The 25,375-nt window shown below is 33.8% G+C and overlaps 1 protein-coding gene across 2 annotated transcripts in view; it reads right to left on the bottom strand.

The window, feature by feature from the left end:
• Positions 1-25,375, bottom strand: part of LOC118188284 (twitchin-like) — a 384,165-nt gene that overhangs the window by 78,082 nt on the left and 280,708 nt on the right. For both annotated transcript variants that reach the window (XM_085813574.1, XM_085813575.1), the window contains 16 exons: positions 22,387-22,501; positions 20,784-20,944; positions 20,477-20,600; positions 20,056-20,352; positions 19,497-19,799; positions 18,837-18,955; positions 16,317-16,482; positions 14,400-14,542; positions 12,842-13,001; positions 10,615-10,803; positions 9,546-9,659; positions 9,353-9,457; positions 7,717-7,914; positions 4,320-4,431; positions 3,080-3,255; positions 2,467-2,745 (listed from right to left, as the gene is read on the bottom strand). In XM_085813574.1, coding sequence (XP_085669700.1) covers positions 2,467-2,745; positions 3,080-3,255; positions 4,320-4,431; positions 7,717-7,914; positions 9,353-9,457; positions 9,546-9,659; positions 10,615-10,803; positions 12,842-13,001; positions 14,400-14,542; positions 16,317-16,482; positions 18,837-18,955; positions 19,497-19,799; positions 20,056-20,352; positions 20,477-20,600; positions 20,784-20,944; positions 22,387-22,501 — 2,761 coding nt within the window. The remainder of the gene's footprint in view (positions 1-2,466; positions 2,746-3,079; positions 3,256-4,319; positions 4,432-7,716; positions 7,915-9,352; positions 9,458-9,545; positions 9,660-10,614; positions 10,804-12,841; positions 13,002-14,399; positions 14,543-16,316; positions 16,483-18,836; positions 18,956-19,496; positions 19,800-20,055; positions 20,353-20,476; positions 20,601-20,783; positions 20,945-22,386; positions 22,502-25,375) is intronic.

Below are 25,375 nucleotides of genomic sequence, written 5' to 3'. Positions count from 1 at the left end.
ATATGTTAGTTGACTAAGTACCGTTAAATTAAGAAATTAGAGGCTGAAGAGTTCTGTACAGGAACAACTTTGAAACTGTTAAACATTATATTTATAAAAAGAAAATGATAGTATTTCTGTAACAAGAACCTTGTGGATTAAATGCAAGCCAATTTAATCTTACGAAATACTTGTATTTTGTGCCGTACATATTACAAAGTTTTCCTCTCTTTTCTAAACTAATTTTTTCCTCCGAGTAGCCTTGAAATAGTTTTAAAGTCCTTGCAAAGATGTATTATTCGCTTGTGAATTGATTACTGAACGAGCAAACACTGATCCGTCAGAAAAGAGTAGTAACTCTGCTAGATTTCAACCTTGAGAGCTCTTGTTGGAAATGCTCAAGGGCAATTAGATTTCCATTTTAGAAGAGAAACAAATGTTTATCCTCTTAAATTAAAAATATTAAAAGCGAGTTTAATTTTTATCATTTCCGAACATTTTTGAAAATTTTTTCAAGTCTGGAATTTTATTATGTTATGTGCAGAAACGAGGTTTTATGAAATCTAAAAATTGAGCTTGAAAGAAATCAGTCCAGCAGTTCAAAAAGTGGCTTGACTAAATTGATACTTTCTATCCCACTGCTCTCTTTGCTTCATTCATGCTTGTCATTCATGATTTACTACCCATTCACGATCTTATTCATCATCAAGGTTAGTGAGTGGTGAATCGTAAGAAATTGCTAATTCATTTGAATGAGAGAATGATTCTGAATTGATCCTATTAAAAAAAAAACGTTTTGTCCATTTTAATCCTTGAGCAACATTAGTCGATTTTGTCAAAGCATATAAAGGCTATCTGCTTAACCTCCATCTCTGCTTTGAATAATTCCCCAGGAAAGGAATCTAATTAAACTTGAGGAACAATATGCATGAAAACTGTTATATGTACAATCTAACATAGTGATAAGCAAATTGAAGATATAATTATCCAATAATTATTGTTTGTGTTATTTATAGTTGGGAACTTTTCTCTGTATGTTTACGTCAAAGTTATTTGCTGATAATATTATGTGGCTTTAATTCTGTCTAAAAAAGGGAATCAAGTTTCAAGCAAATTTGTACACACATGTTAAAAAATTTGACTTTTTTCCACTTTGTACCTCTTGATTTTTTTTTTATCATTATTTATTCAAGAAGGTTATAAGACTTATAAGATTATAAGGTTTCTATAAGAGATTATAGTCAAGTGTGAAGCATGCAAGAATATTTATTTTTTTCTACTTGAAAAAAAAGTTTATTTTCTATTTTTTTTTTCGGGGCAAGGGAAGGTGTGATTAGTACAGTTTAAAAAAAGTTCTTGAAATCATATTTTTTTCCCATTATTTTTTTTAATAAATTAAAAATATCCAAGCTAAGAAAACCTTTAGGTGGATGAATTTTCATTTCCCATAATTCTCTAACATATCATTTCAAAATGCTTTAAAACTTTGATTCTATCATTTAATAATTTTAGTTTAAAATAATTTGTATCAAATAATATATACTTAATTAAAAAATAAGACAACGATATTCAATGATATCGTTATCTTATTTTTTAATTAAGTATATATTATTCGATAGATTGTATCAAATAATATATACTTAATTAAAAAATAAGACAACGAACAATTAACTAACGTTTGTTTCTACAGAAAGAAAAAAACCAGTTACTTTTACATGCCTTACAGTTCCAGTATTAGTTTAGCCATCACTATTTAATCACGAAAAGAGAGAAATTCATCGACATTTAAATCCACAAAGTAAGACTTTCAGAACAAAAGAAGAGTGGAATCATATACTTCCATTTAAAAGCTGATTTAGTTGAAAGCTTTCATTATACTTTTTATATCAGCTAAAATTTATTATTTTATTCCTTTGCTTCTTAATAACTACGTTAAAAGGTCTTATAAGGTATTTCTTCTGCCTTCCTAGCGTGCCTTCGTGGTGTAGTGGTTCTGCACGCGAGACGGTATTCCAGAGGTCCGTGGTTCGATTCCCGGCGAAAGCGATTGCTAATTTTTCAATTATCCTTCTTCTAAAAAAATTCTAATGTCTCTACAGTGTCGCCCGAACTAAAAGGGTTGTGGATGAGGATTCTTCACACCCAGGATTTGGCGATTGGGTCCCCTAAAAACACCAGTCGCCCTTTAAAAGCGGGAGTATATAAGGTATTTCTCCCGCCTTCCTAGCGTGCCTTCGTGGTGTAGTGGTTTTGCACGCTGGGCCGGTATTATTCCAGAGGTCCGTGGTTCAATTCCCTGCGAAGGCGATTGCTCATTTTTCATCTCTCCGGCTTTTCCAATTAACCTAATGTCTTTACAGTCTAAAACGCAATTTGTCACATAAGGGACAATATTAATATATACTTTAAACTAAAATTGTTTGCTAAAATGTTTACGAAACTTGCTAAAGTTGTTTACTAAACTGTTTGCTAAAATGGTAATATTACCTGTTACTTTAAGGGCAAAAGTGGCATCCGCTTGACCGCTATCATTTTTCACAATAAACTTGTATTTTCCTTCATCTGTCTTCAGCGCTTCCCGTAAGTAGATAATGACATAGTCATCGAAAACCGTGAACTTGAGATGTTTATCTTCTTTCACTTCTAAACCGTCCTTGAAAAGCTGTACTTCGAATGGACCCGTTCCCGAATAGAATATTTTGATTTTTCCATTGTCGTGCTCTGGGAATGTCACCTCGTTCGGGCATCGCTCAATTTTAGGAGCGGCTGAAATGAAACGAACAGAATTATGAATCCTATGAAATTAGTTAATAAAGCTCCATGTATATCATAAATTGCTATTCAGTGGCTGCATACATATCAAAGGTATTATGGACACCAAAATTGTAAGTACTTTGTATATTAAATATTAGAAAAATTTAAGAAGATTTGTAATGGGTATCGTATATTTAGTTATTAAATACGTCACAGTGTATAAGAAATAGGACAAGTGAATGAATTATAACGCATGCGATGTCTGCTCAAGGATATTTACGAGATATTCTTACGAAAACACATAAAAAATCTTAGAAAAAAACGATAAAGCATGGTTTAAACTTACAGGCAATACTGAGACTAGCGGAGCACTTGACGGATCCAAGACTGTTGCTGAGCTCGCAGGTGTATTCTCCTTCATCGGTATCCCAGAGCTCTGAGAAAACAAGCTTGAAAACACCAGTATCCAAATCTTTTTGCACGATCCGCCCAGCCGGATGGATCTCTCGGGCATTTTTAAACCTGAGAAGGGAAGGCATAAACTCATATTGCCATTTTTAGAAAAGAAAACTGCTGACAATTTAAACAACTGAACGAATATTGGCCAGGAAAACTGCTTCTATTTATGTGTTTACATACACGCTGACGGAAGTAAATTGCATTTACTTAAAGCATGCAGTTATTTAGCCGCATCGAATATTTTTGTATTGTAATTGTATATTAATGGCACATTTATACAGGATGTTTATAAAGTCCCGGAGTCATTTTGATGCTTAATAACTCATAAAATAATGAAGATATAAACAAACTCATAAAATAATGAAAGTTTGAATATCTTTACTTTTGTAAATATCGTCTGCGCGTGTGGTTAATTTCAGATAATTTCATTTCTGAAATTAATTTTTTCATTTAAATATCTGTACTTTTCTAAATATTGTGTGCTGATTAATTGCATTTTTCTCTCTTTTGTTTTTGGTTACCTGATATAACGCCGCTGGACGTTTTTCCTTTGGGGATTTGTAAAGGAGAACGTTTACAGGAGGAGAGTGTCGAACCTTGATAAAGCCAGAATTACAACCGCAATAGCTTCTGTGGATGCCGACGTGCTTGCCGGTACCAGGCGTGAAATTAAATATCGACTTTATATTCTCCGTGCGACGGAACGTGGAAGTTCATTGACAAGGTTTCATGACAAGGGTCATTGACAAAAGTTTCAGGACAAAGGTCATGAAACGTTTTTAGTCTATCTAATCATCTATTTATTAATTTTAATCTATCTTTATTATTTTATGAGTTATTAAACATCAAAATGGGTCCGGGACTTTATAAACACCCTGTATAATTATTATTCATGTGATATGTATTGTTAACTATCTTAGAAAACATAAGATGGATTAAAAATAATATATATAGCTTATAGAGTATTCTCAATTTAAGATTGTTACTAACAGTTGAGAGCAATGCAAAGAATCCATAAATTTTACTAGCAGTTTAATAACGCACAATAAATTTTCAAGCACGTCGATTAATGCAAACTAGAATTCCTAAAGAACGAATAGCAAGCCATCGCAATATATTGAACTTACCATCTGGCAGTAGGGAAAGGCTTTCCAACGCCTTCGCATTCGAGGGTAACGCTTTTATTGAGGTTGCAGCTTTTGTTTGAGAGGGTTCGAATAAACTCGGGTTTCATGCCATCTGTGAAAGAAAAGAACATTTTTAATACACATGTTACCCGCAAAGTATGAAACCCGGCATTCTATAGAATGTCTAGGCATTGTATATAATACCTAAAACTATCCGGCAATGTATGAAACGATTCATATTTCACACGTTTCCTAGGCATTCTATAGAATGCCAAATGGCAAACCGGCAAAGTAGGAAATACATTTTCGATTCGTTTCGAAGAACCGAAACTATTTACCAGAAGTTAATAAATGACGTAAAAAGGCCAAAATGACTACTAAGCAGGAGCCAAGGGACTACTGGCCGCCGAATCTTTATAAACACTATATATTATTTAATATATATATATATTATTTTATAAATATATATAGGTTGTGATGTTTGTGAAAAACAAAAGTACATTCATTTATCCTAAGAAAGACGACGTGACAGAATGTCGAAAGAACTTTCAACCCATTAGAAAAACGTTACACGTAATGATATTGAACTGTAACAACCACCTTTGTGAGTCTTGCCCCCCCCCCCCCCCCGAAAAAAAGGGTATTAGAAAGGGCACTGATGTGAAACTTATGATTGTTTCTGAATTTAACTTCCGTTGTCAGGTAGATCTTACCGATTCCCAGTCTAAGCCAGATAGAAAATACAAATTTATTACGCTGTATCAAGATCACCTCACAATTTTTTTTCTGTTTTACATATTTCGAAGAACAGTTTTTTAATGGCACTCTTTCATTAATTTTTCCAAATAACATTTTTATTTTAGAGGAATGAACGTCTTTTAAATAGCCTTGTAATAGCCGTATCATAACTTTTTTTCCATACTTTGCCTAAAGAGCATTTGTCATTCTATAGAATGCCTAGGCACCAGAACATGGCAGCAGCCGCCATGATCTGGTGCGGCACCATACCGAACGAAGTTTTAAATGTCGGGATGGTAAAGGCAGACCTCTTAAAGTATGAGATCGTAACCCTAAATCAGCCAAGAATCGTGAAATGGTGAAAAGTACTACAGATGACATGGAATAAATTATAATACAATGTCTAGGTAAATGTAATAATTCTCTTATTTCATAATTTGCCTAAAATCTTCCGGCATTATATACAGTGTCTAGGCATTCTACAGAATGCCGGCGTTTCATACTTTGCCGGTAACACATAAAATAAAATGAAATTAATTTTAACAGAAATTTGGTAGGAAGACACTGTATTCTTTTACAATAAAATTAGCTTATGCAAAAAGTAATATCTCGTTTTACATGACAAATTCACAAAAGTTAAAGTTACAAAATAATTTAGTTTGTCCTTCTCAAGAAAAAAAAAATATAGTTACTTTTTATTAAAGTTATGTATTACGTGAAGGGTCTAATGGCTCAGTCACTTGCATAAACGTGATTTAGATAACCAGCTGAATTGTTTATCACCAATAATCTCGGAGCATTTCTTCGGATTATGTGCCCATTGTTCGTAACATTTTAAAATTAATTTTACATCGCTTGATGAATTATTATGAGGACATCTCTATTTTTGTAGTTCTCTTCCACTCATAAGAGTCTTTAATTTTAGAAAAACCCAGAAATCAGCTGATGCCAAGTCAGGAGAACAGAACGAAATTTGAAAGAAAATGATCCCTTAGGTTCCTACAGACAGGATTACCTTTGGATTGCTTACGAATAATCTATTCATTTTTTGAAAAAACATGTACCGATATTGTTACATGTTTCCGAAACATGGTTCCGTTACATGGTTCCGATAGTAAATTACTGAAAAGTTTTGAAAAAAATACAATTTTAAGACCTCAGGACAACATAATGGATAGCAGAAGCTATAGCTTAAATATTATAATTAGTGATTTGAGAAATCTCTTCCGTTACGAAGAATGTCGCCATATGTAAAGAATGATGCAGATTACCAGTGCCATTCTGAGAGAGACTTTATGACTCGTCCTTCAGTTGTTTTTCCAGAACTTCGATAATCTGCGGTGCCCTTATTTCACAGCATAGCCTTTTTCCATGAATGCTCAACTGGCGAAATGTCTGGGGACCTTGATGCTTATTGCTGGCCAAGAAAGTGTTAAAAAGGACTGAGTCATTTCAGAAGTATTTAAGCCATATGGGCTCGAGCAGTATCTTGTTAGAAACGGCCCCCAGAGGGGCATGCAATGAAGGATACCACATTTATTCACAGTATGTTCTCATCAAATCACTGTGCTGTCTGAATGACTAGCAATGGCAATCTGCTTTCATAAGAGATAGCAGCCACAACTTCAGGAGCATTGCCGCGAACCTTAAGACAATAAGTTCTGTTTAAGAACGCTAGCCCAGCCTTTAACATACGTGGATACATAAATCATCTGCTTGAAGATTGTAGCGGGATTCCTCATTAAGAACAATGCAAAGCCAAAGGCCAGCCGCCATGTTATGGTACGGCACCATAGCGAATGAAGTTTTAAATGTCGAGATGGTAAAGGCAGACATCTTAAAGGATGAGATCGTAACCCTAAATCGGCCAAGCATCGTGAAATGGTGAAAAGTGCTACAGATGACATGGAATAAATTATAATACTATATATCCTAGATAGTGATGAATTTTATCGCAGTTCAAGTTTGTCGGACAATCAGCCTATCTTGCCTTGCAGTTTTGCACATTGGCTTTCCATAACCTTCATGGCGATGAGCATTTTGCAGTAACATTGCAGTGGAAACATTTGTAGCCGCGTTCGCACGACCCGAATGGCTGTATATTACTAGACGTGACGGTTTCACACAACTCGAAATTTCGGCCCCTCTCCAGTTAGTTGTATACGAGGTTTTTCTAGCCCATCGTAATAACATTACAAATAATCTGTAAAGGAAACTCCGAAGTGGCGATAAGAAAATTTATCACAGCCTGTAGCTGATAGGTGTTTTTTTAAGGTGCCAGGTGTTCACTAGAAACATACGCTGTGACTGAAATTAGCATTAATTAGCCACGAAACTTAAATCACTTGAACTCCAGAAAGAGATATTTCTCTGCCATATTTCGACATAATCTGGTTATTTTTTTCTGGATGCTTCCTTTCCCTTCCCCAAAAGAGTGTAAATAGATTTAATTTTTCCTTTCCGCTTTTTTGTTAATTGATTTCAATTTCCTCAGGTCTGATCTAAGAATTCAATATAAAGTCGGAATATAATGCTTTGACTAAGGATGATGTAAGGACTGAATGTTTGATTTGATGTAAGGATGATAATATAGCAAATTGCTTTTCTTTATGACATATGCACGTTTGTAAAGCGCCAGAATATAGATAAATCCACTTACCGGCAACTTCCGTGACTCTGACAGGCATAGTGGTAGCGCTAGGGTCACTCTTGCCAGCAGCATTCACCGCCATTACCCTAAACTCGTACTCGTGGTTCTCCATAAGGTTGAGTACTGTATACTCACAGTCTGGTGACATGTAATCATTTGCCCGGATCCATACATTGCTGTTCTTTTCCCTCCGTTCCACAATGTAACCTATGCAAGTATTGATTCATATTTCAGTCATTTTATACCGCGAACATGGAAGACTTAAATTAAGTTATAAAAATAACTTATCACTGCTAAGTCAGTTACTTGGTCACATTTCTACTCAATATGCATTAGTCATATATCATAATTGAAATCTTTAAAGTAATCACTACTGGACATATAAAATAATAAGACTTAACATATAAAATAATAAGTAAGATTTTATTGATAACTACAAACCTGCCAATCACAGAAGCGAAACATACTTATCAGTTTAACTTTTGCAACTTGGAAGCGGACAACCATAATAGTCCTCTTAGAAGAGGACAATCACAGCAGTTTAATTAAAAATTCAATGACAACTAATTTATATAATCTTGTAATTCTTGTACTCTGTATTCCCAAATATAGGAATAAGTTGTGTGTTTAGTAAGGCATACTGAGATAACAAATTAATATCTGAAAGCTTTATAAACACTGCGTTGAAATATTTTGAAGATGTTACTGTGATATTTAATGATAGAATATATATTTAGTCCTTAAATATACGTTTGAATAAAATTTATGGCTGATGTGTAACTATCAACCAATCGATCCACCATTCCTAAGCATAAGAACTGTATTAGCAAGGACGCGATGATACTTTCCATATACCCGATGGTATTATTGATATAAAAAAATCATTGCTTAATGGACATTCTTAAGACCTTAACATATTCGAACAGAGTTTTAAATGCAAAATGTAACCTAAAATAAAGAGGAAGATTGCTCGAATAAAAGGATAAGATGGTACTGATAACGCATGTTTATATAGATATATTATAAATACAATAAGGTATTTTTCCCGCCTTCTCAGCATGCCTTCGTGGTGTAGTGGTCAGCACGCTCGACGCGTATTCAAGAGGTCCGTGGTTCGAGTTCCGCTGAGTGCATTGCTCATTTTTGAAGTGTCCTGCTTCCAAATAACTTAATGACTCTACAATATAATACAGCAATCATCTTCGTGTAAGCTATCATTGATTTTAATAAATGTTCTTAAGATCAGAGTAAAACCTTTAAATGAAACCTTTTAAATTCAAATAATTCTTAACTCAAAAGTTTCGATGAAAATGAGTAAAGTTGGATTGATGCAATCAGTACTTCTCTTGCAAACGTGCTTTACGTATATAACTATCCCCCTATTTTTAAGAAGTCTCAGCTCATGTGGACGTTATCAGAACAGGGGCTCCACATTCGAATGAACCTCGTTTAAAATTTATGTTTAGAGTTAAATATATATGGATTCCTCGAAAATTGGTAATATGTTTCCATCTGTAAGTGAAACAATTCACAGCTAGTTTACATTTCATAATATTGCAAAGCATTTAAACAACATATTTATTAGTAATTTGAATTAAGTAGCATTTTTCTGTCTTTGGTTATACCATGATATACAAAAGCCTACCTGTAATTTTGCTTCCACCATCTGATCGAGGTTTATCCCATTTCAGGTCGACATAACTCTTGCCAACTTTACCAATTCTTACGTTCTGAGGAGGTGAAGGAACACCTGCAAATTTAGAAAATAACAAATTTATATGATCTGCGTCTAATTATTGCAATATTTAAATTTTTTATAATGTGAGGAAAATACTCACTTGATTTGGTTTTGATTTTGAAAGTAGCAGTCGGTTTGCTAGGTAGACTGAAACCAGCTGCATTTTTAGCTTTAACACGGAATTCATATTCTTCATTTTCAGATAAATTAGGAACTGCAAAAGATGAGCAGGAATAAATTAATAATTCATTTCTAAATACACTTTTACCATATGGTCTATAATATTTTCCTCTTAAAAATATTCCACATGTATCTGATCTATAAATTAATTTAAAAATGCTTAAAAAGAGAGAAGAAAAAAAAATGTTATGAATCTCGTTTCAGTTTAATCAATTATATAATAACCATGACGAATAAAATAGCGCAAAACCATAAAACGCATTGACCATTTGCATTAAAAACAAATTATATGTGTGTAATGAAATTTACAAGAAGAATTAAACAGCCAAATTATCTTGGTGAGTGATAAAATCCATAAAAAATAGTGTTCAATTATTTTAGCACATTGATAATGAATACTTTAATGATACAGACCTCTAGGTGACTACACAAAGATTAATTGGAGTTTGTTCTGAAAGACTGAAAGAAATGATCATTTGTAGGTCAGTTAGTTAATGTCGAAAACTGAGAAAAACATCTGAACTATTGTGGATTCGGCTAATTCATGATTAAATAATTTTCATCCAGCAACTTTATTGATAGGATGATCACTAAGCTAATTTATTATTAATGTTTTCTCCATGGCAATATACAAAAACGCTGAACTCGTGAGAATTTGCGAGAACAACAATAAAATACGCAAAATTTATAGCCTCACCAATATGTGACTTATACCAACAGTGTTTGCTCAAGGGTAGATAGCGACTGTACTAAAAAACAAGAAACTGGACTTAATGTTCATAATGATTTCACATTTAGATACTTTAGCATAATAATTCATCGTAGAAATATTACCCGAATCGACAGTGACTTAAAAAGGCAACTGCAGGGGAAAAAATCAGTCAGTACAAAATAGTCTACTTAAGAGATAATTACGATTTTCAAGATAAATTATTAATTTCAGTTTAATTATTATTCCTTTGCAGGAAAAATATTGAGAAATTACTCACCTCTAAATGACGTATCCTTTACTAACTGATCAGAAGCCGGCTTCCACCGTCCATCTCTAGGATCCCGATATTCAACTTGGTACCCGTGAATTTTGGACCCGCCATCACTTTTTGGTCTCTCCCATATCAGATTCACACTTGTCTCATCGGAGTCCGTGATTTGAGGCGTGCCAGGAGGACTAGGAACATCTGAAGAAAAAAGGAATGTCTCATTACATTTTATAATTATATGTCCCTAATTTCTTACACCAAAATTAAAATACGAAAGCGAATATTTTCTGTAAGAAGAGCATTTTTAAATCTTAGATTTTCAATAACTCTAGGTGAAATCAAAATTTATGTGGAAATTCTTTTAAGTTTCAGCTCGTTTTGCTTTCGAAATATTCAGGTACAATACAAAAACCTAACAATGATTTCTGAGCAACAACTGAAACAGTATTTATTAAGCGCGTTTAGTATTGTAGAAGTTTCATTTTAACGTATTATATGCATAAAAAGCTACACCTTTTTGGATAAAATATAGCATTCAGTAAACTGGAAACCTAGTCATCAGCTCACTACTTAGATCATTGCCTCACAGGATGTGGTTCAGATTCTATTTATTCGACTTACAGGGGGCTGGACAAAAATATGGAAACACCTTTAAAAAACATGTTTCTTTGCTTAATATGGTGTAGGAAACCCGTTGGCATCCGAAACAGCTTGCAGTCTTCTCTAAATGGATAAATATAGTTCCTGTATGTTTGCCAAGGGAATATTATACCATTCTTCCTGCAAAACGGTGGCAAGTTCAGATAACGATGTTGGCGGTGGATAACGAGAACGCACTTTCCGTTCCAATGTAGACCACAAAGGTTCGATAATATTCAGGTCTGGTGACTGTGGTGGCCAGGGGAGATGGGACATTTCATCCTCGTGCTCAGAAAACCAGTCCTGGACAATGTGAGCTGTGTGAACAGGGGCTTGTCGTCTTGGAAGACACCGTCACCATCGGGGAACAAAGTTTGTACCATGGGATGAACTTGATCGGCCAAAATGTTCACGTGCTCTGACACAGTTATCACGGGGCTAGCAGAGAGCCATGATATGGCTGCCCAAACCATAACAGAACCCCCGCCATGTTTCACTCTTGGCAACAAGCAGTCTGTATTATAGGCTTGAGATGGCGTTCTCCAGACGTAAACTCGGCCAGAAGTGGGAAACAATGTGAAAGAAGACTCGTCAGACCATATTACTCGCTTCCACTGCTCTATAATCCAGGCTTTATGACTTAAACACCACCTTTTCCTGTTACGGGCATTAGCATCACTGATGAGTGGCTTCTCAATTGCAGCACGGCCAGCAATTCCCTGTTTATGAAGCTTCCTTCTAATTGTTTTGATACTCACAGGGTTCGGTAACACAACATTCATTTCAGCAGTAACTTTTGCAGCTGTGGTCTTCTTATTTTTCGTCACAATTGCCCTTAATGATCGTCTGTCACGATCACTCAGGACACACTTTCGTCCGCGCTGTGATTTAGCAGATGATATTTTTCCGCTTTTCAAATATGCGGAATAAATCTTCGATACAGTACCTCTTGAAACACCAAACACCTCGACTACCTTGCTTACGGAAGCACCTACCATACGTGCTCCAATAATTTGCCCACGTTCGAAGTCTGTTAACTCTGACATAATGCAATGACAACCTCACATAACAGTACTCCGACAACAACTGAACTGTTTAGCACATTTACGAAGTTGTATAGGTGGCGTCAGTAGTCAAAAACGTCAGCGCCACCTACATATTTCATTAAAAGCAATCTTTCTTTTCAAATATGCATTTCACAAGGTGTTTCCATATTTTTGTCCATCCACTGTATGTGTTTTACGGTATCATTCCTAACACTGTTTATTTTGAACAGTGATATTTAGATAAGTTTCTGGTATTTCAACGTATTTTCAATTGTGTAAGTTTCTGAAAACTGCAAAGATATAAGTTTGTACTTGTATATTATAATACCTCTGTGTTCACAGATGTGTAGTATATAACACAGCGTGAAAAGAAAATTTATAAATGCAGGCAAAACCTCAAATGCGGATATGAAGAACAGATTTAATAAAAGTTTAGTCAAACCGGTGAAACCAAAATTCCACTCCAAAAAGTTCTACCTTATTTGCCTTTTACTCCTTCCCTTTTAGGGTGAGTCAATAAATAACATAAATGTATAAAATTATTAACTGACCGAAAGGAAATTTGGCGATGATAGGCTTCTCTGAGGTCAAAGGTGGTCCAATGCCATACTGATTTTCCGCACTGACCCTAAAGCTGTATTTCTTGTTGGGCTCCAATCCAATGACGTCATAATGGCAGCCACGGACGTAACTACTGACTTTTATCCAAGCCTGCAAATATATTAAAATCGCACATTAATGATGTTATAATGCATTTCAGCAAAAAAGGGGGAAAAGTAATTTTGTAGGCATCTGGTTTACAGAAAGCATTGTTTCTAGTTAAAGATATTATGAAAAAAAATAATTTAAGCAACTGATATCTATTTAGAAAGAATGATGTGTCATAGGAAAAATCAGTAGCGTAGCTAGGGTGGGGCAAGAGGGGGACATCTGTTTCCGGGCGCAGCATTCAGGGGGAGCCAAACTGATGTTACGAAATTTTAGAATGAAATGTTTTCCATTCTTTTCCCACAGAAAAGGGCGCATAATCTTTAGTTGTCCCCGGGCGCTGAAGACCCTAACTACGCCTCTGGGAAAAATAATAGCTTTTGGTGACTGGAACTTGTTAATTTCGATCAGTTGTCATCTGTACAAATTGTAAAGAAAACTGTCTAAGCCTTGGAAACCTGTGAATTTCTTCTGTCATGAAAACAAACCTTCTTAGATTCTTACTTTAGATTAAACTAATCAATTAAACGTTTATGCTATGCTGTCCTTTCTGTTCCCACTTGTGTTTCGAAATGATTTCCTTAATTCCAGAAGCATGTAAATCCAATGGCTATAGCACATAAAGCACCTTATAGTTGGATTATGCCTCGGATTTACGGATCCGATTATTCTGCACTGTGTGATGTCGAAGCTGAACCTTACAACAAACATATATACTACGCATGTAAGTCATAGATTCATTTTGCTAAGAATTTTTAATTTAGATTTCTATCCTTCAAAGATAAGGAATTAAAGATTTTACTAAATTTTTGCATAGGAGATTAATATTTATTAGACTGTGCAAGTAACGTCCTTCTGCAAGCTGAAAAAATAACTCTCAACTATTTTTAGTTGTACTGCCATAAATTTAAGCCTAACACAGATGCTAAATCTTACATTTAACATTGTGCTGGAAAAAGCTATTATGTTAGCAGAACAATTAGGAAGCATTTTATTTTGGTTCAACAGACGTGAAAAATGCGCAATGGCCTCGTCGGGACTCGAATTCCAAACATTCCGATTGCTAGACAGACGTGCTTTCCCATTACATGTTCGCAGGCATACGGTAATGAGTGAAAAAAAAATCTTACAACAGGAACAAGACTTAAATCTCCCGGAACTGGCTATTATGCGTACGAAAGCAGAAGAATAAGAAAGAAAATTAAAAATGACTGCTTAGAATAAACATTAACGAGTTACCAATAGATATTTCATGTGTAATTATGTGTTTAACATTTTCTTTGACAATTAAAATTTAACTGATAGATTGCGAAGCTAAGTGCACAAAAACAAGACAAATGCTAGACTATAAAGGATGGACTAAGAATATTTAATCATTACTCCCCCTAACAATTTACTTACATTCAATGAAGGGTCTAATTTCTCAACGACATAGTTTGTAACGGGACTGCCTCCATCATCCGCTGGTGGTTTCCATGACAAAGAGCAGTTCTCTGGAGAAATGTCAGTAATCTCTAAAGGTCCTTGAGGAGGTCCTGGCTTATCTAAAATAAAAGTCATTAGAAATTAATTTTTAATTGCAAATTTGAGGTCTTTATTCATCTTTTTTAATGATTAATAAACTTGAAACAGATGAAATTTTAGTGCTAAAGCACTGAGAATTAATGTTCTAATATATTCATAGACATTATGTGACTTACCCCCAAACTGAAGTATTATTCCATTTCTGATTATAAAATTTTTGCAATGCTCAGTTAAGAAGATTAATGTTACATTCAGTTATATATTCAGATTTCTATACATTACTAACACTCTTATCATCATAAGACTTAAAGAATTTTCTTGATATTTTTTCTAAATTTTTTCCTCTGTAATCAAAGATGGAGATATATTAAAACAGATATTATGAAATAGATATAAATATAACACGTATAAAGAATTTTAAACGAATAATCATAATAATACCAATTTCAAATAGTTATTTGATTAAAAAATTTAAATGAGTCTACGTTAAAAAGCTACGTGTTTATAAATTCAACTTGCTAAATATTTTTCATGAAATTATAACAAAATATTTAAAAATAATCTGTAAGTTATAGTGGAGCAGAAAACCTGTCTGCTTCAAAAAGATGCCATATGGTGGACACAAAGGGAAAATCGGTTTGCATTATATGACATGTGTGAAAAATCGTTCTAACAATAATGGAAGCTAATCTCTGTGGTAAGAATTGAATTTCATATAAACGCTGCTAGTGTTCAGTGGTATTAAGCTCTTGACCTCTGTTGGGTTAATTTTTCAAAAGATCTAATTATCATTTTAATATTCTATTTTGTATTATTTCGAAGTGAACAGTAGTTAAACGATGTTGAATCTGCAATGCAAAGTACCCAAAAAACAATGGTGAGATTTTTTCATACAAGCAAACACAGCTTGCTTTATATACGCTGGAAATATTTCTTTAAATGAGAGCATGAAAGAACTGGATTAGCAGCAGCTTTTTCCAGAAGTGAGTCCTAATGTAGCTGTGAAGATTAAGAGAAATCCTTTAAATATTAATTTCCGAGAACAACTAAGTGGGAATCGACTCAGGCCACAGTCATTGCAAAGTCGATTTGAGTTTTGAATATATGTGAAAACACCTACTAACAGTAAAAAGGTTAAAGATTCATAATCTTGTACATATGAAGCAAGAAATCCTTTCAGCAGCCACAAGTTTCAATTCTGGTTGTTCTCGTCTGAATGTGGCATTGCTCATTTTTCAAGTGTCCTACTTCCAAATAGCTTAAAGACTCTATAATATAATACAGCAATCATCTTCGTGTACGCTATCTTTGATTTTAATAAATGTTCTTAAGATCAGAGTAAAACCTTTAAAGAAACCTTTTAAATTCAAATAATTCTTAACTCAAAAGTTTCGATGAAAATGAGTAAAGATGGATTGATGCAATCAGTACTTCTCTTGCAAACGTGCTTTACGTATATAACTATCCCCCTATTTTTAAGAAGTCTCAACTCATGTGGACGGCTGGATATCGTATTGATATGTGTAATATTGTTCGTTAATGACCGTACATACAGAACCATTGCAGAGGTTTATAAAATCTGTGTTAACTATTGACTTCACCAACAATTATTTTATACTACATTAGATAAAATATTGTACAACACAATCTAATACTTAATTTCCAAATATTTTTAACAAAGCTCTTGCATTTTTAATAATAAGCATATTATATTAATATTAATAGCATAAATTGCTGCTGTTGTGGCTTCTGCAGAAACTAATATGAATTGGCAAAAGAGGAAACATAACTCACCAACAACCGTTACTTTGCAAGAAGCAGAATCGGAACCTTGCGAATTAGTCAGCTTGAGAGTATATCGTCCAGAATCTTCTCGTTTACTCTTCTTATTCATTAAAACTACGAAATCTTCACCCACTTCGCTTGTCACACGATCATCGGGCTTGATTTCGTTTTGATTCTGTAAAGAAAAAGAAAATAGGTTAAGAAATCATTCCACGTTCGAATTATTTCCTGAGTTACTCTTTATGCACCTTACGCTCTCATTCTTCTAGCTATGCATTTTCATACAGGCTAGACATAATACCATTTGCTTGTATCATCTGCGTAACACTTCTTTTTTTAATACCACCTGGTGGTCATAATAAGCTGAAAGACAAAGACAATGATATAAAAATCCAGCTTTCATTCAAAAGTTTTGTCTTGAAAGGGAAGTGAAGGCAAGACAAAACACGTAGGAAGTTTAAAACTAAACAAAAGGCAAAAATTAAGGCGACAAAAAACTGCAGTCGAAGTACCAATGTATACATTGTTATTTAAAGAAAAACTTGTAATGATAAAAAAATAAAGCATTGCTAAAATAGAATTAAAATTCATTTATGAAGTATAACGTTATTTGCCATGCTAATGAGGCAGAACTGGGCATTGGGGATATAAGAAAAATATTTTGATGTATTACTTGTATGATATTAAAAATAATCTCTCTTTGCCTTTGTCACTTTTTTAAACGCACTTTTCTAAAATAAATTGTACTTCATAAAACTAAGCTGAAGAATTCAATCTTACCGGTGATAACTGCTTTTATAGCATTGTTCATTTCATAAACTGCCTTCACTGTATGTTAAAGCTCATATAATGTTTCACCATTTGAAAACAAAAGTTCCGCATTTAGAGTTTTATTTGATAATTTGTAAAAGTTTTATTATGGAGCGGAACGAGGTTTTACCTCATTTCAATTCTGCCCCAAAATTAGCGCTTACATTACATGTTTACTGAAATCATTACGACATAGATAACAGATAAGGTAATCTTATTAAAACTAAATAAGCATATTTCAAACATCTATTCTGTCAATGCATATTAGCAAAATAATGATTTACATCATCAGATATTATAATAAATTGATTAAAAAGTAGATGGTCAAGATCTAATAATTATATAAACACCTTGAAAAAAAGTACTCAAAATGATGGCATAAAGAAACAAGTAAATAATATTTCCCGATCTTTTAGCAAGGTAACAGCACCTTAAAAGTGGCAAACGGGGAAAGTACCCCTATTGTACCTTCCTACCCCCGTCCCACTGTAAATTATGTTTCTTTTCTGTACAAAAGAAATTCGGTAAATAATATTTTTTATTCGTCGTGAATCTCCAAATACGCCAATCCGTGATAAGATGAGAGGTATGATTTTGTTGTAAAATATCAGCCAAAATTGAAAATTTATGTATAAACCGAATCGTCGTATAAAGCCAGCTATATACTGGCCGAGCTCGAAAAACGGTCGTCTAAGTTAGCTAGACATATCAGATGAGCTAAAGGGAAGTACAACGTCCTCATCAGTTCGAAAAATAGGCCAGAAAATATATTGTTCGATCTTTAAAAAGAATGCTTAATTAGTAATGCGACGGACGGAATTGAATATGATATCTACAGTGCAGATGAAGACAAAGTTAATTAGGGAATGGAGGACATCTGTCCCAGAAAGGAGAGATATTGAAAAATTAGAGTAACGTATATTAAGATTAAATACAATAAAATAAAATAAAATTAATTGAATTAATTAATTATTTTATTTTTGTGATTGAATTAATTAATTATTTTATTTTTGTGATTGAATTAATTAATCGTAACTAGGTATATAAGCCGAACCCCAAACTTCAGAAACAAAACATTCGAACTTCTCGGCTAATGCGTGAAAAATATACAATCGTTAAAACTTAAAAATCCAGCAAGAAAATGTATGAATAAATGAAAAACTTTGAAAAGTTTTCAAAGTTTATTTGGCTTATTTTCATTTATTTCATCAATCAAAATGCAATTTTCAATTTTTATTATTATATTGTTCTAAAACATAAATACAAATATCAGGTACAATTTGAACCATGCAATAGGAATAACATTTTTGCGCTCTTCGCATTCGCACAAATTATAATCACAACTATAGCAAAAGCCTTTTCTGAAACCTCAGCCAGATGTGAGATTTCTAAATTTACATTCCTATTACACCGATCAAATTTTCTTGGCAGAGTACGGATGAAAATTATCCTATCCGTGAAATAACAATAAATGAAAAGAACAACGCTTTAATTAAAGACTAAGTGAGCGGACAAATAAAATTGACATGATTTTAAAATTTGTTCAAGAATTATGGTAGACAGGTGTGAAAAGTCTTTCCTCTCTCGCTCCCTTTAAAATCAATCTTGTTTCAAACTTGATACAAGACGATTAGCTATCGCCAAGAGACCAATGGGAGACTTATTTAAAAAAATGAGATATATTATAAAGAATGGGAAGAAAACAACTAGAAGACTCACCACAGTCCAGGTAGCTGTAGGTGGAGGACTGCCAATGTATGGCACTCGAATATTGAAAGGCTCTCCGGCCGGTATCGTCAAGTCTCTCATAGCAAAACTAGTATCCAGTTTCGGAGGACCTGCAAAAGAAAAGAAATAAATCAGAAACTTGTAAATTGTATCCTTCAACTATGCCGTCCTTTTTCAGCTGGAAGCTTGTGAAAAATCCATATTTCAATTAGTTTTGCTGAATATTTAAGAAATTAAGAAAAACGCAATTAGACATTTGATATATAACATAAAGCAGTATATATAAGAAAGGTAAAATAAAAGGAAGATATTCTTAAGCAAATGAGAAAGATAAAAAAAAATTCTGCCTTATTTCTGATATGAATGGATATAAATATGCCATATCAACTTTTGCACATTTTGTTGAATAAATTCCATTTATTAATTTTTAATAATAATCAATATCGCATTAATTCGATTTTTATAAGTTACGATTCAGGAATGATATATTAAACTTTTTTTTCTACGCATAGCATTGCTAAAATTCTCTGTTTTTTAGACCTACTTCACTAAACATGTACTAGCCAGTTATCATGATTTATCGACTCATTCTAATGCATTCGTTTCGGTTATTTACATATTCCTTTATAGAAATATATCGAAAGCACTTACATGGCGGCATCCTGGCTACAATGCCATCTGAATTCGAACTCCAAGGTCCTTGGCCAGCAGCGTTACAAGCCGCGACTCGGAATTCGTATTCGGCATTCTCTTGCAATCCATTTACGCGGTATGTAAGTCCTGGAATGGTAACATTTGTTGCTCTGGCCCATTTGTTGTCTCCTATCTTTCGCTTCTCCAGAACATATCCAGTGACAGGACTTCCGCCATCCGTTCTTGGTTTGGTCCACGATAACGTGATGGAATCGGTACCGGTTTCCACAGAGTGAGGAATGCCTGGAGGGCCAGGTAGATCTTAAAAATAAAGAAAAATACTTAAAATATATCTTTTTCTCAAAATTCTAGTCAGATATCAAATTAACATATCCTTAAATGAAGAATGAATAAAAAGGATGGTTTGATTAGTCGTTTACAAATTATATTTTTAAAGAATGGCCTGCAGTAGATTAAATAATTCTGACACAACAAGTAAACTACCAATCCCATTATCCCATTAAATAAAAAAAATTAAGTGGGACGAATTACTTTGAAGTGGTCTAGAAATACTCACTGTAAGGAAGTTTGGCGAAGATTGGCTCCATACTGCATGGATCACTGGTACCGTACATGTTCTCTGCCATCACCCTGAATTCATACTGTTTGCCGACAGTTAGATTCCGAACTCGAGTTGCAGTACCTGTCACAAAACTGCTTACCCTAGACCAAATAGTGGTGCCTTTCTCCCTCTTTTCTACAATATAATTGCTGACTTCTGCTCCTCCATCGTCCTTTGGAGGATTCCATTTCAACGTTAGAGAATCTCCCTCCAGATCTTCTGCTCGAAGGTTCTCTGGAGGTCCAGGACGATCTAATGAGAATAAAGAGGAATATTATAAACTCGCAAAATAATTGAAAATTTTCTTTTAGTGTAGAACATCACATATAACTGAATCTTATCAAATGTCATCAATATATACAAAGTTGCCACTTACCTAACACAGTCACTTTGCAGGAACAGGTATCAAAACCAGAAATATTTTTGAGGAAAAGCTTGTATTGCCCAGTGTCTGATCTTTTCGCACTTGATACACCCAAAACTGCATAATCGTCTCCTACCTATGAGAAACGAAACTCGCATAAATAATTCAAATTGCGGTCACTGCTAGCATATCGTTTTGGCAATATATCGAAAACAGAATACAATAATCAACAACATAAAACCTTAAATATTTAGATTTTTCTTTTATAATTTAATTTCAATTGTAGTAGAGCTGTAAGAGCATAAATGAAGAAGCGTACCTTGAAGAAATATCTAGGATCCTTCTCATCCAAGTCAATTTCATTTCTAGACCAAATGGCGTTAGGTTTCGGGAAACCAGTAAAAGGAGCAGTTAGGCTGAACTCTTGTCCCGCCTTTACTGTTATGTCCTTTAATGCCCCAGCATCGATTCGCGGTTTATCTACGCAAAATGTAACAAAAAACAGTAAAAGTACAGAAAAATAAAGTTTTGCACATATTCATGTACAATTTATATACGAATGCACGAATACTAAATTCATATATTCATATATTTCATAGAGATTTTGCGAAACCAGGACTCTGAAATGTAATATAAACGCCCAAAGAAATGTTCTGGAAGATGGATTCAATTAAACATCGTCAAAAATATATAAAACACAAAAATTGTTTTAGCGCTTTAAGAGAGTGAAAGAACTTCCGAGCAACATGGGTGCAAGATAAGCCTATCCGGCAACTTTACGCATAATGAGGACTTTAAATCCATGAATCGTTTAGCCCAAAGGAGCGTTAGCCCAGAAAGGCTATTAGTCTCGAAACGGTATATTGTGTCGAATCACTAAAAACGGCCGTATCACTTTTTATTGTTGCCACCAAATATTATCGCCTTGTATTATATTAAAAAAATTAAATAATGAAGAATCTGCATGAATAAATGTATGTTTCTTCCATTGTGAAAAAAACAACGGTATCTTAGAGACATCAAGTTTTGAATAAGGTGCCCTCCACTCGAGTATGGGCATCCGGGAGTCAAATCTTAATATTCGAATTTGGTTTATTATCTATTTCATATATTTTAAACTTTGGACGAATTTTTGATTAAGAAACTCAACGATTAACGATTTCAAAGCGATCACTGGCAACACACTCTACGGAATAAAATATTTTTATCTCCAGCATACAAGAATTGGAAATTCTAAAGATATGCTGTTTTTACATATTTTTAGCCGAAAGGGGCTTTAGTCCTTATATGTGTAAATTAAGAAAACTCTCCTTTGGGTGTAATATAAAATTTGAAAGCGTTCAGTTTTTTTCCATTGTTGAGAATAGGAGGAAATCTAAAATATGGAGCTGTTGGCTATTGATTCTTACCCCTTTTTCAGGAACCTGGGACATATATGCGCCGCACGTTCACTACTATAAATGTGTCTCAAGAAATTTCAGTAAATTATGGAGATTTAAAAAGACCCTGTTGATTTATTTTCCCGCTCCTTCCTGGAAAATCGTTTCTTGCCTAACGCATAAAAATTAGTCCTTATAGCTCGAAAGAAAAGCTTTTAAATGAAGAAGTGAAGTCTAACGTCCAGTATACTGGAAAAAATTAACACTATAATATTTTTCAAACCTAATTAACTTAATTTTAATGACTTCTTTACTTTTATTCTGAATGTCTGTATTTTGGTAAATATCATATACTTTCGTATGCTTTCAAAGTATGTCACATTAGTATTGCTGTTACAAATATGCAAATACCTAAAATTTTCGATACGAAGCATAAGAATTCTGGTAGAATAGTTTAACAGACATACAAATGCATATTAATGTTATATATAAAAAACACCAGTATACTGCAAAGTGTTCCAGTTGCAAAAAGATATTTCATACCAGGTTGATCTTCCACTTTGACCAAGGCACATGGTTTACTCGGTGGACTATCTCCAATATCATTAACTGCAATAACCCTGAATTCATATTCTTCTCCTTCAGTTAAATTTGGAACCTGAAAGCAAATCAATTTATTATATGTTATTATTTAGATTTCCACTGAGCATTTGTATTTGTTAGACTAAATAATCGTAAATGGAAGACTGTTTCTCACAAAAATACAGATTGAATCATGGATATTTGATGCGTCGAAGTTTTCTAAATACTTGAGAATTTTATTGACATTATAATGCTTTGTGGCCATTGTAAATTAAAATGCCAGGGCTGTCCAATTTGCAAAGGAAGATAACTTAGGCTCAGAAAAGCAAAAACAAGCTATTAGTTCACTATATTTTGTGAGTTCTGAATCGGAATTTTCAGAAAAATACTTAACGCTTAACCTAGTATATACGAATAAGAATAAATGTTTTTCTTTAAGAAGCTTTAAAATAATAACAAATAAATTTCTATCAAGAAATTTGAATTTTTCTCAACAAAATTATTCAAATATTGCTACGCTCTGAGAGAAAATATGGCGTAAAGCTAATGTAACCATAGCAAAGAATTTAAGTAAGATAACATTTGCCTCTTTTAGTAACTTCTCAGTTAACAAAGCAAATTAATTTATTCATTAAATAGTAATTATTTTTACTCATAAAAAACACATAGTGCCTGCACCTTTAAACAGTACTTCATACAGACTATGTAGGCAGACAGATCACAAAATATAACATTTTGCAATAAAATTTCAAATGAAAATACGAAATATATGAAATCATAAAATATAATATTTTCAATTTCTTTTACAGTATTGGTACAGAGGAGCGGCATTCGAAGTTTTTGTGATATAGTGGTTATCACTTTCGCTGATACCCAACGGGGATCCGGAGATCCAAGGGAGGGATAGGTAATACTTTTGTAAAAGTTAGTGCCAATCACTCGCTGCTAAGTGGCCAGTAAATGATTACCTCTTAGCCGATGCATGTAATATATGATGTTATAACGACCTTTAATTGCATTAAATTTGTAACTGTTTAAAAGTTGTATCATTAAAATATGCTATAAATTTTATTAATTGTATATTATCAGCACCTCACCAAAAGTATTTTCTACTGTTTAAACGTAAATCCGTTTTCTAGGTAGTTTTATATATGTAAAACTATTAAGCTTCATAACTCAGAGTCTCCCGAAGCATCTTGAGGAAAATGCACTTAAAATGTGTCATAATATGATAATTCGAAAACTAATAACTTTCTAATTTTAAAGAGTATATTCAACACTTGGGTAGCCTGATATAGCTAATGTTCCTAAATGTAAAACAGGAATACATAACCCATTTTTAATCGCAAAGAATGCCACTCAAGCATGAAAGGAATCACTTTTATGTTTTCCCTAATTCTAAAGCAAAAAGTCTAGAACACTTTGACAGTTTGGCAGTTCTAACCTTATAACTGAGCAACAAAATTTCGCAGCTATAATTGTTATAATACGAAGAACTGGTAAAACTGCAGAGGAATAATTCGGTATTAATCAGAAACAAAATAATTTAAGATTTTTTTTTTGAGGGAGTGGAAGTATCCTTTATGTTGATAGCAGTAGGTTTATTAAAACAGTCTAATATTTTTAAACAATATGACCACACTGAATCCAGATACGTAAAATAGACCCTCAAAATAATGATTAATTTAATTACTGTATTATTATTGGTCGTAAAGCATATAATGAGAAGACAAGATATCTTTGGAAATTGTGTAATTTCCTTCGGATCCATAAAGTGAGATTTTGTTTTTCGAATTAATAAACTTCAGTCATTTTCTGGCATTAAATATAACACGTTTTATGCGAGAAGCAAAACACTTTTCATGAGTAGCTTATATTAAAACACTCAGATACACTAATTCCAGATATGAAAAGCTAAGCAGAGGGACTGCATTTTTCACTTAAACTGATGAAAAGTGTAGGAACAATTCTGTAATTTACTGAAACTAGTTAGGCTTTCCAACATTTGATTCTGATCATATTATTATTATGGTGCATATGAAAGACGGATATTTTCGTCATGTGATATTTTTACTTCAACAGATGTTATACATCATTTAAGCAAAAATAAACTCAATAGCTTCATTATAACTAAGGCCCACCATCGGCCGAGCGGTAAAGTCGCTGAACACTGGTAGTTCGGTCCGAGGTTCGAATCCCGCGAACGGGCTGGCTGCATGGGCGTTTTCGTGGTTTTACCCATGTGTAACGTGTATACGAGCCAGTTTCCCTTAGAAAGTCCTCCACGAAGGCATCCCTCCCTTTAGGCTGATAGCCCTCGAGGCTTTGCCATAATCACACACACACACACACATTATAACTAACCCAATTACACTCTCGCAAAATTTAAAATAAAACTAGTCTCCATATCTTCATAAATATAATAATTGAATACGTTCTGAATGCTTTTCCTGAAATATTTCTGCCATATTTTTAGATATCTAGCAGTAATAAAGGATACCTCAAACAATAACCCATTAAATAAGTGAAGCAATATTGTAAGAACAGCGAATTTTAATGTGTCCTACACGCATGTGGGCAGTTAAAGGTTTCACATGGCTAAAGCAAGACCAAGTGGCAGACTTTCGGAAAAGTTCCTATAGAAAGCCGGCTCTCCTGGGAACTCACATAGACAAATCAACGCGTGTAATGAAATCTCATGAGCTCAGCACGTGCGCGTCCCATTCTGCTGTAAGTATAAAACGGGCAAGCGCACCGAACATCAGAAATTCTTTCCCCTCTTCTTGAGAAAGCTGTCTTCTCGTGGAAACTAGGTCCTGGAAGCTGGGTGTAAAAGCAAGAATCGGATAGAGTGATAATGTTTCTTAGATGATTCATCGTAAATTTTTTTTCCTATGTGCATTAGTCCGAAAACAAAGATTTCATGTCTTTAACTTCGCAGTTCTCGTTT

The sequence above is a fragment of the Stegodyphus dumicola genome, chromosome 1 (genome assembly GCF_044657685.1).
Source record: "Stegodyphus dumicola isolate Sdum_Otavi_A_Nest chromosome 1, ASM4465768v1".
NCBI lineage: Eukaryota > Metazoa > Arthropoda > Arachnida > Araneae > Eresidae > Stegodyphus > Stegodyphus dumicola.
This window is presented reverse-complemented; position numbering and strand designations above follow the sequence as displayed.